We start from the raw sequence: 20,312 nt of genomic DNA on the forward strand, positions 1-20,312 counted from the left end.
AGTGATTCCCTGCTGATTCCTGGGCTCCATTTGCTTGCCCTGGGTTTAGAATCCCAAACCTGAGAGATAATTCCTGGGTTTTCTAAAACTGAGATCTAGTGGTGGTGTGCTCACATCTCTCCCTGTACCTGCCACTTCCAAATTCCTTTCTGGCCTAAAAACACTTTTTTCCTTTAACATAAAACTTAGAGTGGAGTCATATTAAATAACACACAGAATTCTATGGCTTGGGTAATGGTGTTTATTTTCTTTAAATACACTTAAATATGACTCATCAGACAGTAGTTTGGTAAACTCGAAAACTACAAGCTGGACAGTAATCAGAAAGTCAGTGCTGATCATACAAATCAAATTCTGTCTAAGAAAGAATCATAAGAATTCACAAGAGAGTTGCAATTAGCAGAGGACTCGGAGGCCACGCAGATTTCCTTGTCGGCTCTGAGTAATCGAGCACAGGGCACCTGCCTTCCCATGAGGAGCAAACCTTTTTCATTCGCCAAAAAAAAGGGTTACGCAGGTTCCCTCCTCTCCATTCCTTGGCCTGCAGAGGCATCTTCCCTTAGAAGACATCTGTCAATGAACCAGGGAACCCTCAGCTGGTGTTTAAATGGAAGGTTGGTTTGGATTCAACCTGGTACTAGTAGAAGGGAGTTTTTCTAACACCTGGAGAAAACAGCGATGGCAACTTGGCAAAGCAGCATGCTGTTTGAAATGACAGGAGTGGGGAACTTGGGAACAAAAGCTGAATCAAGGATTTTCTTGACTTTGGAGCCCACGGGCAGCTCTTTTCTCTGGAAAGCGGCAGTGCTTTACACACACTGGTTTTCCATTTGTACATGTTCTGGTGTGAAAGGGGCATCTGTCTTCACAGCTGTTGCAAAAGTTAATACACATAAGCATTCAGAATCAAGGTTGACATTCAAAAGAAAACTCTGTTCTGATTTGATTAAAATTTTTTAAAGTAAATTTTCCAGATATGTATTAAAATGTCAATATCAAAATGTCAGTGTCAATAGAAAGTGGACATGTATTCAAAATCTGTTAAATCCCAATCAGTAGCTTCCGAGAGTTCTATTCATAAATAATCTCATTGTAAATCCAGTGTCATCCCCTTCAACAAAAAATTTAAATAAACAAGCCATACACACACACACACACACACACACACACACAGAGAGAGAGAGAGAGAGAGAGAGAGAGAGAGAGACTGATTGAAACGAAGTTTCCTGATCTGAAACTCCCCCCAAATAACTATTTATTAAATCTCATCAATTATTGCATAAGAGAGATAAACAATAGCAGGCAAGATTTCCTTGCCCTCACAATCAACCATCACTCTATATACTTCTTGCTTATTCTCCAGTTGCCCAATCTCTGTTTTACTACCAAAAAGTGGCTTGGGAACTAAGAAAATAACTGACTTAATAAGGAATCCCACTGAATGGAAATGGCATTTACAGTCAATGTCACCGAGTCAAGTCAAGGTCAAAGAGAGAAGGCCATTCACCTGCAGGTGTCTGGGTGAAATATCTTCTGCTTCTGACAGCAGCTCTCCATACTTTCTCTGCACTCAAAGCAACTACAGTTTTCTGGGTGCTGGATGAGATCTCTGGGGCACTGCGTTTTACAGACACATTCACAACGATCTTCATCAAACATCCTGTGCGGCCCACAAAGGGCCAGTTCCTGGAGATGAGAGTGGTCTAGACAAAAACCGAAAAGGATCGATGGTGTGGCTGAAGCATGGATAATGTGGGCGCTGAGAGTGGCTTTGTGTTTTACCTCATCCTAAAATAATTTGGATTCACCCTGTCTCCTTTTCTTTAGATTTTTGCCCCTCGTCTTTTCACAGAATGAAGGAGATTCATCTCGGAGTTCACAATGTAAACATAAAATTCTTATGGGTTCTTGAGTTTGTGGTGAAAATTTTCCTAAGTTGAACATTTTTGATAGCATATTTTCAGAGACTTTTAGGTTGGTGACTTATTAAAAAGGCAAAAGTCTACAACCACATATTAGTAATGAAATATAGGATGTCTAAGGGTGATGAGTCTAGCCATGGTCAGTTTTTAGGAGAAGATCAAAAGGAGAGAAGAACAGAAGTTATCGGTGCTGTAGAACAGAAGTACACTCAGGCCCTCTGCAGTGAGCATGGAAGCGATGGTACATTCCTTCACTGCAGATCACACTGCTAGTACAGGAGACATAACAGTGATAATGAACTTTGATCATACAAAAATCTTCTGGAAGAAACATTTAGCTAAGAAAGGAGGCTCTGAGTTTTTGACTTGATTAGCTTCTTCTAGAAGGTGGACAAAACAAGTGAATATCTACTACTTCATTGTCCAATTCTGATCACCGCAAAAAATGGAAGGGACAGAAACTTTGGGAACCTAACAATGCTACCTTGGCATTCTTGAAGGTTTGGGAGGAAAGTTCATGTTGATCTTCCTCCCCAAACCTGCTTCTCTCCCAGTTTGCTTTGTTTAGTGAATGGCACCATCTTTCTTGACTCACCTGCCATATTGAGTCAAATCACCACATCTGCTCATTTCTACCTCCCTGAATTTGTTATTTTTTTTCCATCACCACTGCCACTGCCTCAATCTAGTCAGAGCCCTGTATTGCTCACATAGATGTAGATGGCTGTAACTCATCTTGCCACCACAAGTTTTACCCCTCCAATAGGTTCTCCACACTATATTATCCAAAGGACCTTGTAAAAATGCAAATCTAATCACATCACTCCACTGCTTTAAATATCTTAAAAGGTTCTCCTTTATTTTACAATAAAAGCCCATTTCCCCACCATGACACGTAAAACCCTTCATGAACTGTGTGCTGTTAAACCTCCGGAGTTATCTTCTGTCTCTCTTGCAACATATATCCTGTGTTCCATCCAGACCAAATGATAGCACTTTCTGTTCCCCTGATATGCTGGGCCTCTCTGCCCCCATGCCTTTGGATTTCTATTCCTTCTGAAAGTAAACTTTCCCTCCTAATACCTTTTCCAGCCTTTGCAAGTTTAGCTAGGTGCCCTGACCCTCTGCATATTTCCACCCTGTTTTTTCTTGCACTGCATTGCATTTTTCCCCCATTAAGTAAAAACTACCCTGAAGATTAGGGACCAGGTCTCACTGATCTGGCATAAAACAGGCACTCGATAAATCTTTATTGAGCAAGCTGATGTCTGGAGACTGTGAAGAATCTCATAGAGCATTCTAAGACAGTGGGTTGAACCACATGTTCTTTTCAATATCTGACCATTAATGACATACTAAAATGGCAATATCATGTTGTTCAATCTCATTGTTTTAATGGCTCTGTGGTTGAGGATCTTTGAGGTACTATGTGGAATGGGTACTGGAAGGCTAGAGCTGGGGAGACGCCATCTTGAATTTTGTAAAGAGGAAAAAGGTGAGCGTTATTAGACAGATAACACTTTAAAGCAAGACAGGAATAGACTGTTAAATGACTGTTAAGGAGCTACCAGGAGCTCTCAATCTGGAGTTGATGCCTTCATCACCCCCAAATTCAATGTGAGCTTCTGCATATGTGTGTTTTTCTGGGAGAAGAATCACTGTCTATATCAGATTTTCAAAGAGCTGTGGTCCTGCAAAGCTAAGAAAGCTAAGAACACTGCTTTGCAACCATTAGCATTGGTGGATCAGTTAGGATGCTTTTGGTTGCAAACTAAAGAAAATCCAACTCAAACTGGCTGTCTGTCAGCCTTCACGCACAGTTTCATCCGGATTCCTGCTCCATTTCTCTGAAGCTCTTGACTTGGCCCTCCTCTGCGTGTGCTGGCTTTGTCCTCAGGCTTCCCTCATTGGTAGCAAAATCTCTGCAACAGTTCCAGGTCCAATATCTGCGCATCTCATGTCCAAAAGGAGAACATTTTTGTCTTCTCTACTATGCAACAAAACCGTGGACTTCACTCTGATTGGACCAACTAACATCATGTGCCACTGTCTGAACCAGTTACTGGGCTGTGGATGTCATGCACTGATTGGCTGAGGCCGGGGTTCTTTGCTCTGTCCTGAATCTCTTGCAGTGTTTGAGGGGATAAGATTCCACTGAGGGCCTCCAGCCAGTCAGGACTTGCTACAGGAGCTGGGCGGAAGGTCATTCTTACCCAAACACTGTGACCACTTCATAGTGGACAAGGGAGAGGTAAAATGGATGATTGAGGAGGCATCCAACAATATCCAATGTAGTTAGTATTCTTCCCTTGATATCTCGGAAAAGAAAATTCAGCTTCTAGTAGGAAACGTTTTGGCATTTCAGTGTTCTCTTTGATTTGGGGAGTTAGAGTCTATTTCCTGAGGCAGGATGCCCCTACCAGTTAAGAGATGTTTCCTTTAGATGCAGCTCTAATTAGAATTGCTGCTTCTGAGAAACACTTTCATACCAAGTTACAGACGTCTTTGGCACATTTTCCATTTGTTTAAGTGTATGTAGTCTCAGACTCCAAGGGTACGTGGGGAAGGAAAAGAGCATTTGAAAATGAGAATATGAAGGGAGACAAGACATTTTATGAGAAACTAAATGGAGTGATGACTGTACATGTTTGAAAATATAATTATTTCTTTTTTGTTTGCTTGATACAGTTTTGATAGACTCTTGACAGCTCTGTTATGAACTGTCAAAATATAATTTAGGTTAGAAAATCTTAATTATCTTAAATTATAGTCTGAAGTCATGTTCCAGGCTTTGATCCTTTTACCATAAAAAAAAAGAAGACACTCTTAGGAGAGATGCATTGACCAGGTGTGACAGCTCCATTCTTGGACTGTGGTTTAGGAAAACACAGTCCACAGGATGTCTGCTGAACTTCAGCAAGATAATTGGCAGGAGCTGTCCTCACATTCTCATGGTCAAGTTAAAGAAGCAGACAGGAGGCAGGAGAACTGGGTGGGCCAGCAAATAGCTGAAGGTGATACCCTGAAGAATGATATATTGAAGTCAAATCCCTAGGGTGGCTGATGATAGGATACCAATGTGTTCTGTTCTGTCCTCAGCCTGTCCTGTTTAACATTTTTATCAATAAACTGATCAGATTTTTCAAAGTAAATTCTTGAAATTTGTGGCAGTTTTGAGGATGTGTTGAATACTTTCAAATACAGAATCAGGGCCCCTCCCCCGATTTTCTTTTGTTTTCATTTGTTTGCTTGCTTTTCAATAGTTAGAGCAATGACCCGAATCTAATAAGATGAAATTCAATTGGACTTGGATTCACTAACCCAAACGCATCCATTCAGGGCAGGGGAGGCATTGGAGAAAAGGCAAGTGGCTTAACAGCTACATATGTGAAAAAGATGTTAGTGACTAGTGAGCTCCTTCTATGTCATCAGTTTGATGGGGCCACTGGAGAAATGACCGTGAACTTGTCCCACATTAATGGAATCATGGGAGATGAAAACTAAAAGTGCTGATGATGCAGGCTGCCCTTGCTTCTCACTTTCATCATTGTAACAGCCTCCCAAAAGGTCCATGCTTCCTCTCATGTCCTGTGCCAACCCATCTTCATCTACATTGTCCCTGGGTTGATTGTGCAAAAATTCTAATTGGTGGTGTCACTCTCCTACTTGAACCTGTCAGCTGTTTCCCTTTGCCCTTAGCATCACATCCAAGCTAAGTCTTTCTGCTCTGCCCCTGTGAACCTCTCCAGCTTCTTCTCTCACATCTACCCAGCTTCCTCCCATTGAGTCCACACCATGCTGAACTTCCAGTTCCCAGGACTTCTTCTCTCACTACAGCCTTGGGGCTCATTTCTTCCCCTGCTCAGTGCACTCCTTCCTTCCCCACTTCTTCCTCCCTCCCAAATATGCACCTGCTGAGTCCCTCCCCAGGAATTACCTTCTGCAGCAAGACCCTGCCTCACCCAAGGTTACCACTCCCTCCCTGGGGACACACCATATCCAATGACTGATCCACAGGGCCTAGCTCCTCTGCATTGATTTGAGACATCCCAGAAGGTGGCCTCAGCTTCACCTCCCTATGGGATTGGCTGGGCCTCTTTGCAACTGCCTGGTGGTTTAATCTCTACCTGGGCCCAGTCCTAACTCTCTCACACCCTTTCATGTGCTGTTCCTGAGAATTTTCCAGTAAATCTCCTGCAGGCAAATTTGCCTCAGAGGCTGCATGCCAGGGAAACTCTGACTAGAACAACCTTTATGCTCCATGAATATTGGTTCCCATGATAACTTTCTACCGATATTAAAAGATGAATCAATATGGAAAAAGAATTCGATTGGTTTTACTTGGCTCTATGGGGTAAAACCTGAACTACTGAGTTGATATACCAGAGCTTTTCTGTCCAGAATAGTAGCTACGGGCCACATGTGGCGAGTGAGCATTTGAAATGTGGCGAGTTCTGATTATGATGAGCTGTAAATGTAAGATATATACTGGATTTCAAAGACTCAGCACAAAAGAACGTGGGACATGTCGTTAATAATTTTTATATTGATTGCATGCTGAGGTGATGCTATTCTGGATATATTGGATGAAATAAGATCTAGTAAAATTAATTTCACCTGTTTCTTTCTACTTTTTTTCACGTGAGTAGTAGAAAATGTAAAGTTAGAATAGAACAGAAATAGAAACACAATAGAAATATAATGCAGTACTCATTGTATTTCTATTGGACAGTGCTGATCTAGAGACGGAGAGATTTAAGTTCGTTATCGTTTGCTAGCAATCAGTGTGTGCACAGAGTAGCTGGGCTGCCTCAGTGGGTGGTTGGGTGGTGAGTTTTCCCATGAGTGATGTATTCTAGCAGAGGATGGCTGAACACTTGTAGAGGACATTCAAGATCTGCATGGACATTTAAACTACATAAACTTGAAGTTTCCTGAAAACCCTGAGTTGAGCTTTTGCAAAAACATTTAGAGGGAAGTTGAGGGACAGAAGTGTAGGAAGAAGGCTGCTTATTTATAGTTTTTGGGCAGACCCCTTACAGTTTAATCCTTACTATTCTTGGCTGTAGTCAATAGTTCTAAAAAGACAAAGATCAAATTGCATGATTCCTTGCAATTGTTTCGGTGGAACCATGTCAAGTTCTCTGGTAAATAAATAAAAGATGCATTTTATTTTCAGCTAAAAGTTCATCACCAAAAAATGTAGCATCACGGATTATGAGCAATGATAACCTATCTTATTTTGTTTCCAACTCCTGTTAGCCCAATATTTATGTTTTGTTTTACTTTCCCCTAGTTTCAGAAAAAGTGTCCTCTTATTCCTCATTGCGTTTTTTTCCCCACATTCTTGGCATGCTTTTACATGACACAGTCGAAAGAAACTGAGTCCAAAATTACTTTATGTTCCTGTGAGAATTCTGTACAAATATCTTAGTAAACTGTGGTTTACCAGTGTTTAGTTGGGAAGTAGGTTTCGATGGAGGTTACCATCCCCTTTCAAATTCAATGTTTTGGGATGCTCTAATCACTTTGGGCTTTTCTTTAAGATTAAGAAGCAGAGTGGTGCATTGGTGGGCTCTAATTATCTAATTAAAGCATGGAAGGCTCTGGAATCTGACTGCTTCCACCACTCCTAGCTGTGAGCAAATTACTAGACATCTTGGTGTCTCCATTTTGTAATTGTAAAAAAGGAATAATAATAGTATATCATAGGGACTTGTTAGTATTGAGTAATGCATGTAAAAGGCTTTCAACATTGCCTGGCCATAGTGAGCACTCAATATGTTAGTTGCTACTGTGGTTATTTTTATTATTATTATTATTTCACTACTACTATCATTACCTTCCATTCCACTGAGGGGATTCTCCTCCTGTAAAACACATTTACATTTGGTGCTATCCCATAGCATGTCAATGGGACAGAGTTTCTTGAAATGGGAACAGCTAGGAAAAGAAAACAATGAACCAGATTTAAAAGTTTTCAAGGGTAAGCATACCTTTGGAACATTAAAAAAAAAAAGGTCAACTAAATTTCCATGGGGAGAATAGTTAGGATTTTTAAAGGAGCTTCATTCATATGTATGAACTGCATGTTTTCAGATAGTAATTCTGGGATTACAAATATTCTATTTGGAAACCTTTGGAAATGAAACGGGTACTTCTGGAAAGTTACACTCTTTCTAGGAATATTGGTGTTAGAGACTATACAAAATAAAAGGTGCCGATGTAGTTTATTTACCAAAAGTAAATATTGTTCTTACATAGTTCTCAAGTCTTACCTTCTTTAAAATGGAGATAAGAACTTTGGACAGTGTAGTGGGAACCCCTTGAAAATAAGTATTTCTTTTCTGTGAGCTTTCTGGTCTGGTTGAGAGAGGTGGAGGGGTCTTCTTGGCTTGATGTTAACTAATATAATCACTAGTTCACCTTTTCATTTGCTACTCACACAATGCATTTACTGCTTTACTTATGCAAAATGTAAGTACCCAACTTAGTTACTTCATGTTTTCAATCAGTGTTTGTAGATATGTCTTTCATTTATTTCTCTGTATTAAATTCTTTTTTTCCCAAACAATGACTCTTATCTTTAGTTTCAGAGCACTTCAGGGTGTAATAACTTGTCTTATGAAGAATCACAAAATACTCTCAAGAAAAATTTGAAGTCAAATTAATTTTAAGTCATTTTAATTTAAAATGAGGAAATTTTTAAGAGGAAGGGTTAGAAAGTTGCAAAACTCAGATACTGATAGTTTTACTGCTCCCCCCAAACTACTGAGATTTTGTTTTTCAGTTTCAGAACTGAAACATATAAATAGCTTGAAATTAGTTTCATTTAATGCTTGTTCTGGAATGAGGAAAGAACACAGGCCAAATTGAGGCTGGAGCAGAGTTTTCCACTGCATTAGACTATGAGTATCAAGAACAAAGGTGTCCACAAGTAGACATGCTAAACTCACAGCCACTGACTTTTCTGGTCCTAAGCAATACAGCTCTAACACCTAATAAAAAATATATACTGGCTAAACAGTTATTATGAGTAGATCCGAGACAGAAGACAAAAGATGAAGAACTTGAAAAAGCAGTGACTCTATAATAATCTTCAAATGTGAGGTATTCTCCACACACAGCCTTGGCAAGGGCAAGAACAAACATAATAGAGTAAAAAAATTGCTCACCGGTCTTCTTCTGGGATCTGGATGGATCTTCTGATTATTGAGTATGGATGGCGGGGAGCCGTTGACAAGCACTTACAACCTGTATGGTTGGCAACTTTAACAGGTACTAATTCAGGTACTGATGTCAAAGGCACGGATATCTCAAAGAGCTGCAACAGAAAAAGATAGTTATGAATACATATATGTTTTTTTTTTAAATAGTTTCTACAGTCTGAATTTTTGCCTTTGTCCTAATGGTAGTGACTTTAGCAAAACTGTCCATAAGGGACAGCATACTGGACAGAATGCTGGGCTGGGAGTCAGAAGACCTTGCCCAAGTGTTGAAGGGCAGTCAAATCTCTTAACTTTTCAGTGTTGCCAATACCCTCGTAGAATGTCACTGCTGGTCCCCCTGCTCCTGCTTTATATTTGGGTATACCTATGGGAAGATTCTTTCAGATCTTGATGGATTACGTTATTGTTCAAAACTATTTATCCCTCCACATACCACCTCCATTGAAGGAATAGAATTTCCTGTTCCTTGACTTTGAACTCAGCCATGTGGCTTTCTTTGGCCAATGGGATGTTATCAGGCATGACACAAGTACAAACTTGAACTGTGCATGCATGGCAGGGCTTGTTCTCTCAGACTTACGCCATAATCCTGAAAAGAGGACAATCTGGCTGGCTTCTTGGTCCAAGGGATGAGAGACACAGGGAGTAGACCTGAATCCAACCTGCAGCTTAGAGTCAAGCCCAGCTGAGCCCACCCTAGGTTAACCAAACCTCAGATATGTGACTGAGAATAATTAATTGTTGTTTGAAGTCACTAAGTTTCAAGGTATTTGTTAGGTAGCGTTCTGTAGTAATAGCTGACTGATACAAGATCATCATGCCCAAACTAATAATTATTGCTACCACATTTCATTCTTTGTTTCCATTGCAAGACCCTGTTGTAAGCACTTTTCTATTAATCCATTTAGACCTTATAACAACATTATGGGATGGGCATTTTATTAATCCAAAACCCTGCAGGTGAAGAAACAGATTTAGAGAAGTTATGTAACTTGTCTAAAGCCACACAACTATTAATTGGAATAGTGGGTTTTTTGAACCCAGGCAGTCTACTCCAGAGCCAGAGGTGATGATTTTAAGAATGTGCTTAATTGCTTTTTGAAATGAAATAGATGTAACCAGAAGCAGCATAAGCAGAATTTAGAGAAATATCATGCACTTTGTTTCAGAGTGTTTTATGATGTATGGATGAATTTGAACTTGATTTCTTACTATATATTTATTTATTCACTTTGTTTCTAGGAGGTGGTTCATGAAATAGTCTATAACTTTGGGGTGAGAGGTAGTTTTTTTAAAAACCACTATTTAAATGTTTGTGCGTATTTGGAAAGAATAACTGCTGTACACTTACACTTAAGTACATTCTTTAAAACTAATCATTTGTTGAGTAGAACAATCAAAATAAAGCACTCAAATATCTATTAAGTGGAAATAATCCATTAAAATCGTGTTTATTCTGACCTTTCAGTGTGTAATGGAACTTCCAGGAGTCTAAGTAACAGACTTTTAAGAGCGTTTACTTTGAATAAACTTCACCTCCTCGTGCAATTTTTCAGCTATATCCAGGGGATAGCATGTTCATGAACTAAAGCCTTTTACATTATGCAAGCTTTGTTTCTACTAACAGTTGATGCTTAGCCGTACTTATGTCATTTTTCCCCCAACTGTCAAACAGTAGAGGTCAGAACTTCTACAAGTTCCAAGATTCTCTAGAATGATTTAGAAACAGAAACTCTCCAGTTTAAGGGATAGTTTGGAGGATGCGGGAACAAAATTAAGGATAAGTTAAGCTATTTAAAAAGCAAACTGGCATTCCATTTCTTTTCCTCTTATTAAGAGATTTACATAATATGGAAATATTCGATGCATATGCAATTTTTTGGACTCTCTCTTCAGTCGTGAGGAGGAAAGACTGGATAGGCAAATGAGAGGATCACATGAATATATCAACATGCATGAGGAATCTACGACATAGAACCAAAAGGAATGTAATTTGACTTACAGCTTTTTAATATCTTTTTCCTAAGTTTGTTACTGCTGTTCTCATAGGCAACATTTCTTACCTTTTAAAACAAGATGGGGGTGCTGGAAAGAAAAACTTATCTACTGAGCAATGGCAAAGGAGATTTTAGAAGACAGAGAGGGAAGAATTATTTCTTCCACGGGGACTACACAATTATTTTCCAAGGTCTTTTGTGTTGGATATTCTCGTCTGTCCCTCCAGAGATGCCCGCCCTCTCTCCTCCCTTCTCTACCCGGCTCTGAGCCCAGGAGGCTGACCTCTTGCCTTCCCACCCCATCCTGCACTCCCTGCGAGCTGGTAGTAACTGCCACTCCTCTGGTCCACTAGCCCTCCTTCCTCTTTCTCTTTGGGTTCCTGTAGCAGCTCCCTCCCCTTGTCTCTTCAATCTCAGGGTTGGAAAGGCTCCCCCTTTTTGCTAGCCCCTCATGCTTCCCATCCTCTCCTCCTCCCCCTAATCCAGTCCACGTCCTCCATTAAACTCTTCGCAAGCACTCCATCTCAGCAACACTTCTGTTTCCTGCCAGGAACCTAATGGATACACAAGACAGTGCCCTTATCTTCATTCCTTTTAATATCCGGTTCTAGTAACTTCCATGTGGTTTTCTAATTCTTGACATTATAGCATCAGAGAGACAGTAACTGATAAGAGCTCAGGCTCTGGAGTCCCATAGACCTGGCTTTGAATCTCAACTCTGCTACTTGCTAGCTGGGTGACTTCGGATGAGTTACTTCTCTGAGCCTCAGTTTCCTCATCTATAACGGAGAATAATAAAATTCGTGCCTTTTTAACCTGTTTCAGGGATTAATGAGATGATGCACATCAAGCATTTGGCACAGTGCTTGGCAACAAGGCTAGGTGTAGCTGCCAACACCATCGTGATCAGTGGGGCTTTGGAGCAGGTGCACTTGCTGACATCCTCATACCTGTTTGGAAACGTACGAGGTGCTGGTGTTTGTGCAGACAAGGCTCTCCTCGTTGCAGCAGCCGCCGCACCGGAACACATTCACGCAGGGTGGCTTGAAGACCGTGTTGGTGCTCTTTCCCAGCTCGGTGGCAACCTCCACGCATGTCTCTCTCGGGCTGCACTGGGTTCTTTGCCACTCGTCGTCTATAACTGCAGAGAGGAAGCTCATGGGGCTCGCAGGTGAAACAGACCCTGCATGCCAACGTGTGCCAGCATCATGCTGAACACAGCCACTTTCACATTTTTAGTGCTTATTTATTTCATTAGATGGAGATTTTTGTCAGTCCCTTAACCAAAGATTGTGTTTGGGAAAATTAAAGCCAAAATCTGTGTCCCTTCCCATTTACACTGTACTTTCGTAGAATATACTTATTTTATTTCCCTTTGGTGAAGAACACCATATCCTGTATATGACTACATTGGGTATATCTAGAAAAGCTGGCGGATAAGGAAGTAAACAGAAGCAAATAAAGAAATAACACTTAAGTGGTATTTACTAAGAAACCTACAGGATACAGACAGATAGAATTGCCTCGACTTGAAGCCAGGCGTGAGGAGGTTTTAGCACCATCAAGAAACACATTTCTGTTAGTTGCTTAAAAACCATAGGAGGATTAAAATTTGGCAAAACCTGAATGTAAATTTCAGTGGAACTAATCGTTTCACAAGTCAGAGTGTTCTCATCTGCAAATGCCTGATATTGATGTTTATATAACACGATGAAATCAGTTCGTTAATTCTCTGGAATGTGCGATAGCTGGACCATTCTAGTTAATGGGAAGGAAACAAGTAAAAGGGAAATGCCTCTGGGAATAAAAAGAAAATTATGTATGTTCTTGTAAAACTGTATTTGCTTTTCCCACAGTTTTTTTTTAAATTAGATTTTGACATTTTGAGACTTAATGTTGTCTAAGCCGTTCTATGGATTGTTTTTGGGAAAAGATTCAATTTTATGATAAAGACAGTTAAAGACTTCCCTTTCGTTTACCATGGAACTGTGGTTCATTATATGTTAGAAGGTGGGGTGGGGGGCAGATAAAGAAAACTCTTGTGGGAGGCTGTTTCTAAAATGACTCCCAAAGAACCCCCACTTCCTGGGATTCACTCCCTTGAGTGCTCCCCTCCTCTTGAATGTCAGCCTGACCTAATGACTTGCTTCTAGTGAACAGAATACAGGCAGCATGATGGCATGTCACCTCAGTGAGTAGGTTAAAAAAGACTGACTTCCATCTTGCTGTCAGTCTCTATCTCTTTTTATTTTATTTATTTTTATTTTTTATGTTTTACAGCCTCTAGCTCTTGCCGGCCACACTCTCACACTCCCTCGCCTTCTTGGACTTGCTCACTTTTATGATGCACTCCCTCATGTGGGAGAGGCCCACGTGGCAAGGAGCTGAGGGCAGCCAACAGCCAGCAAGGAAATGAAGCCCTCATTCCAACAGCCCTCTGGGAACTGAATCCTGCCAGCAACCTCTGAGTGAGCTTGGGAGCAGATCCTGTCCCAGCTGAGCCTTGAGCTGGCTGTGGCCCCAGCCGACACTCTGACTGCAGCCTGGGAGGGACCCGGAAGCAGAGACCCTCATGGAAAGCGAGTCTGGTTTCCTGACCCATAGAAACTGTGAGATAAAAATGTATTAGGCCACTACGTTCTGCAGTTCAGGCAGCAAAGCAGCAGATAACCTCTTCTCCATTTTACCCTATCTTCAACAATTTGCACTGATCTCTCCCCAGACTATTCTGAATTCCTACACATATGGACAGATCTCCACTAGAAGGAATAGAGAGGACGGCTGCTTGAAGTATACAGATACAGTATTACTGTTTAGATCTGACCCAAGCCTCTTAATTATTCCCTTAAAGCATCTTTTCTGTATCCTTTTTTCCTCCTTAATCCAATTTTCTTCATATTTTGCTTCTTCAGTCACTGAAAATAAAAAATACAAGATGTCTGAACAGCTAAGGAGCACAGCTTTTACTATCCAATTGACTGAAACTTTGTCTTATCCTGAAATCCTCTATCGCGAGAAACCTTTTTAAAGTTTCTGATTATGGAAATTTATATAAAGAGCCTGAAGGCTGTAAACATTGGGATAAATTACTCAACAGGGTAGTAATGTGGATATTATTTAATTTACTATTATTAATTGTGAATCCTGGAAAAAAACAAGTAATCAACTAATGGCAACATTCTCTGTTTAAAATTCTACTTAGATGTTGGGTTCCATTGGCTTTTTCTCTTTTTATAAAACTAAGTTTTGAAAGTTGGAGCTGGTAAGATTTCAATCCAAACTGTATACAATTCTGACCAACGCCACCAATTAAAGGCTTCATAACTACTATTCTATACCATGGTCTAGCAGTCCTGAAATCCATGTCACACACCAATTTAATTATTCACTGCTTTTAACTAATCTAGATGATCCCCCAGGTAATGAGGAAAGAAATTACAGAGTTTGCAGGGTCCATATTTTTTTATGCTTTTTTTTTTAATTTTTAGGAAATGTCAATGTCACTGACCTTTTCTATCACCTGGTCTTGGATTAATGGTCTTGCTTGTCTCCCTCTGTCTTCACAGTGCATGTCCAGGCTCACATCAACCTTCTACAGGTTAGCTGGTTAGGGACTTCAATCTCCAGGGTCAGGTCTGACCCCTTTGCTTTCAGGAGGTGTATGCTAATTCACCACACAGAAACAACTAGAGCTTCAAACCCCTGGCTAAAGTGGGTTCTAGGCCATTTTTCCAACTACCTCAACTTACTCAGACACACAGTCACACACATGAACACAAAGAACCCTGTGCACACTCATGCCTGGGTGCGGCCAGGTGACTTAGCCCCACCTACGTTCAGTCTTCCCCACAGCCAGTGGCAGAGGCCTGTGCAACCTCATCATCTTTTGTAAAAATGGAGAAAAAGCAAAGACAACTCCAGAGAGAAAGGAAAGAATAATTTTGGCTTAGTGGTCAATTTGAGTTATGCAATAAACACAATCAGTTACCAGGTGATCATTTGTTAATCAAATCTAAATTGCCAGCATAGGGTCTTGTGTTGTTTGACATGTCATCAAAAAAGTTAAATGACTAATGGGAGGTCACACAACTTGATTTGAGAAGCACTGCATTCATTGTGGCACATTTATATGGGCACCACGGTTTTCTTGTAAAGACCCTCCATACCTTACCAAGGAACAATCATTTCCTATATTAGAAATTACCTGATTTTAGAGTCTGGAATTTTGAGGATTTTGTCTAGAAGGATGTCCCCCCTCTGTTATTCTCCTAGTAATACGAGTCTCCATTATTACTCAGCTTCCAACTTATATTTTTCACTTTGACTAAAAATCACTGAATTTGAAGAAATTAAAAAGCTACACCCTGTCTATGGGTTTATGGCCATAAAATATTCCTTGCTGATGGCTACCTGGGTTGTTTTCTTTTTCGAGTAAACCTAATGATTTTTTTTAAGAACTGTCTTCCTGGATTTGCTTTACCCTCACATCCCTGGGTTAAATATTTCTATATTTTGAAGTGTTCTTTTTTATTGGTTTTCTGATCTTGAAAGCACACAGAATATATTTCTCTGTGGAGTAAATATAGAAAATCAGGATTCTGTACTGATATCCATACCGTGAAATGAAAGACCCCCTTTCATTCTCCCTCGGACACGTGCCTGCCCTACGCAAGCTTTTGCAAGGGATGGGTGCACTTGTTACTGTCTGATAAGGAGAAAGAATTTGCCTCCACATCCATCCACACACGTACCTTTGAGAGTTTCAATGTCATAGAAAGTTGCCGCAAACCTGGTGGACCGATGGGATGCTGAGCGAGAGTCCATACCAGTAAAACCCTTGAGCTTCAGTCGGCACCTCCACAGCTTCCAGTTTTCGGAGTGCGTGATTCGCAGTAGTTCCTCCAAACTAGAAGCAGCTCTAATCTGCTGTTCTGATCGTTCTAACATTGACTGATATGTCTGCTTCAAAGAAAAACATTACTGGTTTAAAAGCAAGTGACTACATTTTCACTTTGTCTTGCTAACCTTCATTGCCAACACTTAAAAATGTAAATGAGTCTTGCATTGCTCTTAACAGAAATTACAGAGATTATTCAAATGCACACCAGTGCCCATGAAAAAGGATGTCTTTGGGTATTTTTGATTCACATTCTGTTCACGTGGGATGGAATCTCAGCATTTACTTATTCCTCCTGGGTTCTCAGGACATTTAAAAGCAATATTCTAGTGGGTTGAATGGTGGCCTCCAAAAAAATAAGTTCTAGTCCTAACCCCTCGTCCCTGGGAATGGGACTTTATTTGGAAAAAGGATCTTTGCAGACATAATTTAGTTAAGGATTTCAAGATGAGACATCCTGGTTTATCTGGGTGGACCCCAAATCCAAAGACGTGTATCTTTATAAGAGAGAGAAAAGATGACACAGAGAAGGGGCGATGTGACCACAGGCAGAGATTGGAGTGATGCAGCCACAAGGCAAGGGATGCCTGGGGCCACCGGCTGCTGGAAGAGGCAAGGAAGGATTGCCCCATAGATCATCCCCCTAGTGGTTGGGATGTGCAGGCTGAGGAGGAAGGAGCGTGGCCCTGTCACCACTTGGGTTTTGGACTTCTGGCCTCCAGAACAGTGAGAGAAGAAATTTCTGTTGTTTGAGCCACCAAATTTGTGGAAATTTGTTATAGCAGCCACAGGAAACGAATACAGATTTTTATCATACTACTTGGGTGACATTAGCCAATTATTGTTTATTTTTTGAGAAACTGCACAAAGGCTGGGGATCCTGCCTTTAGTCAAACGACAAAGATCTTGAGGCCCTAAACAACCCAAATCTTATGGCTGCTAGCCCCCATTTATCTTTTTAAAATTTTAAGCTGGTTTACTATTTCAAAAACATGATTTTTTTTTCCCTGATGAATACACTTACAGGGTTTATGTTGAACAAAAAAGCTTTCCACTGGGAGTTGTCCGAAGACTGGTGCTCAGAAGAGAAAGTGTGGCCCAAGTCGTGTATGATTCAGTTATGGTATGATCTCTTTTAAAATTATACGTGTATGTGTGAGATTATATATATATATATATATATATATATATATATATATATAGAGAGAGAGAGAGAGAGAGAGAGAGAATGGGCCCATATGAGGAGATATACATGAATGTGTAAACAATGCTTATTCCCTAGGTCAGGGATTATCAAACTATGGCCTGTGGCCTAATCCAGCCTGCTGCCTGCTTTTGTGAGTATTACGTTTTATTAGAATGTGGCTCTGTCTACTCATCTAACTATTGTCCATGGCTGCTTTTGTGCTACAACAGCAGAGTTGAGAAGTTGTGACCCAGACCTTCATGGCAGTTTCCAGAGTCTTCCAGACTCCAAGTCCATCAGTCCCACAGCTTCAGCTTCATGTTCTCATTACCACTGCTGTGTTTGTCTTGTATTTTGGCAATTTCATCGATTTTATGTTTTATCTGTCATGGCCATGGACCATAAAAAGGTCTCAAAACACAAATTTACAAGGTCATCTTGCTTGGAAACCCAGATGTCAGTGTGTGGGAATGTGTGTTTAACAAAGGCGGGAGAACCTTGAACACATATCTAAGCTGAGGGGAAGGGCCAACAGAGAGAAAGAAACTGGGAGCCCATGCGGGAGACCTGAAGCAGGGACCCAGAGGGCTTGGTTTGCCACGAGTTCCAGAGATAAGGGGGTGCATTAGGAACCTGTGAGACGATCACCCTCTGAAACAGGAGGAAGGGCAACATGTGACATGGGTTTGTGGACAGCAGGCCACCTGGGAAGGCGTGTGAGCTCCTGCTTATGGTTTCTCACTTCTCTGTGAAGCTTGTGTCAAGGCAATTTCCTGGGAGCGAGGGGAGGAGGAAGGGAGAGCAGCATAGATGAAGTTTGTGGAACAGGCAGAGAATTCGAGCAATATACGGCAGCTGCTTTATCTAAGAATCCAGGGGATGAAACAGAATAATTGCTGATGTCTCTTGCAACTCTGAAATTCTGTGACTCTCCATTAGGGCTCATTTGCCAATAGTCTCTCTTTTCCTAATTATTCCATCTCTCTTCTAGCTGGATGATATAGCTACTTCATATCGAATTCCATCTTTGCAATAAATTTTTGTTAAAACACCGTTTCCACATGAAGGCAATGGAAGCAATCAAAAGTTTTTAAAAAATTATGCCATATTGAAAGGATTTTTATTCATTGAGGCAAATTTCATCTATCACCCAAAAATACAGAATGAGGTATGACTAAATCATTCTTAAGGATTTCAATGCAGTTGCAGAAATATTTTTTAAACTATCCAACTGTGAGAATTCAGGAGAAAAATCTTAAATTCTCCGGACTGAACTAAAGCCACTGAATGGCTTATATGACTTGCCTTACCAAAAAAAAAAAAAAAAAAAAAAAAAAAAAAAAAAAAAAAAAAAAATTCAGTGTATACTCAAAGACTCAGAGTTATTTAAGCAAACTTTAAGGCCCATAATTTAAAACCTAATTTGAAATAACTTAGAAATTGCAGACATTCTGCTATTATAAGTGGAAGCACTAACAATTTAACCCAGGAGAAACCTGGCAACTAACTCACTGAGGGCACACACTTCCGAAGGGTACAGAATGGCTGTTTGTTTTCAGTAGGCTTACAGCACTGGTTGATTTTTGTAGAATCAACTTTATGTTATCTGTTTGTTCAAGACAAAAATAGAAATTAAAAAGTATGAAATTAGTCCCCAATACATATTTATACCATTGACTTCAATGGTTTTAGCTACTAAACTTTGGCCAAATAAGTTGCTCTTAATTTCTTCCTACTTTCTTGATGCAAGTGCTAATCAGAACTGAAAGAATTAAAAAGCAGTCAGCAAGAGGAAGGAGGTAAAGCGAGGGTATCAGATCTTTGCCTTGTATTACTGCAGTAGCTGTTTGTTTGTTTGTTTGTTTGTTGGTAATTAACCCGAGACTGCTAGCAATTACACTTCTAAATACAAACCATTCTCTGATGTCTTGGCTATCCTGAGCCAGTTTCTACATTGTGTGGCTTAACGTCTTTGGAATAAGACTTTACCATTATTTGAATGTATACTTCTGTGGTACAATAGGAGCCATTTCTCCTTTTGTTAATTGCTAAATCCACGTCATCCTCCCATGGAGGAGGCGTGGGCATCCCCACGATGTCCACCTCAGGGGTAGGCAGTAGTCTAGGCCAAGTGTGACCAAGATGGCAGGCAAGCTGTTTGGAAGGGTTTGGTGGCTGGGTTTGAAGGAGGAAGTTGGAAATGTCCATGTGGCAGGGAAGTCGAAGGCCTTCTCTGCTCCTCCTTAGAACTCTCAACTTCTGTCCTGTCTCTCCTTCCAAAATTTCAAGTCAAGTAACACATTCAAAGGCTGCACAAAGGCATGATTTGGCTATAAGGAAGCCCCAGTGGAAAAAAAGTGTGAGGTTCACTTCCGTTGGGGCACAAGGCAGGTTTGGGAGGGACTGTGAAATGAGATTAGGAAGAGGGGTTGGCACCATGAGATGCTGCTTCACACCTACTAGGATGGTTATAGTTAGAAGACAGATGATAACACATGTTGGATGAGGATGGAATGGGAAAATGGTGCAGTTACGTTGGAAACCTTAGGCAGTTACTTAAGAAGTTAAACCTAAATTTACCATATGACCCACCAATTCTACTCCTAGGTGTCTACTCAAGAGATAGAAAATAGATTGTTGGTTGCCTGGGGTTGGGAGTGGGGATGGGGAATTAATTGTAAAAGGGCAGGAGGGATCTTATAGGGAAGATGGCTGCAGAACTCAGTAAATTTACTAAAAATTATTGAATTGCTTAAACAGGTGAATGGGTAAATTTTAGAGTATGGAAATTACATCTCCATAATAGAGTTATTTTAAAACAAAAAAGAAGGATTAGAAGCTTGAAGGCTGGGCTACTTGAACCCGATTTGGGAGACAATGTAAAAGAGAGGGTTGAACGATGGACTATTACTGGACGTCCATTCCATTGGTTTGTTCTTTAGTTCATTTCTTCTTTTTGGGGCCTCAATCCACTCTGTTCCCTCTGCTCTTTGTCTAGCTAAGCCTTTCTCAGCTTAGGTGCTGCCTCTGTAGGGAAGCCTCCCCCCTCAACCTCCACCCCTAAGTTTGGTCCCTCTGTCA

The 20,312-nt window shown here is 40.6% G+C and overlaps 1 protein-coding gene across 2 annotated transcripts in view; it reads right to left on the reverse strand.

Annotated features, from left to right (window-relative positions):
- Positions 1-231: 231 nt before the first annotated feature.
- The window catches only part of VEGFD (vascular endothelial growth factor D), a 32,281-nt gene continuing 12,200 nt past the window's right edge, over positions 232-20,312 (reverse strand). The window contains exons 2-7 of one of the 2 annotated variants that reach the window (XM_037822502.1): positions 15,900-16,107; positions 12,099-12,289; positions 9,098-9,246; positions 7,765-7,865; positions 1,508-1,703; positions 232-871 (exon numbers count right to left, since the gene is read on the reverse strand). In XM_037822502.1, the coding sequence (XP_037678430.1) occupies positions 748-871; positions 1,508-1,703; positions 7,765-7,865; positions 9,098-9,246; positions 12,099-12,289; positions 15,900-16,107 (969 nt within the window). In that variant the 3' untranslated portion in view covers positions 232-747. Of the gene's footprint in view, positions 872-1,507; positions 1,704-7,764; positions 7,866-9,097; positions 9,247-12,098; positions 12,290-15,899; positions 16,111-20,312 lie in introns of both variants that reach the window. The other variant, XM_037822501.1, reaches the window with a different exon arrangement.

Source organism: Choloepus didactylus, chromosome X (assembly GCF_015220235.1).
Source record: "Choloepus didactylus isolate mChoDid1 chromosome X, mChoDid1.pri, whole genome shotgun sequence".
Lineage (NCBI taxonomy): Eukaryota > Metazoa > Chordata > Mammalia > Pilosa > Megalonychidae > Choloepus > Choloepus didactylus.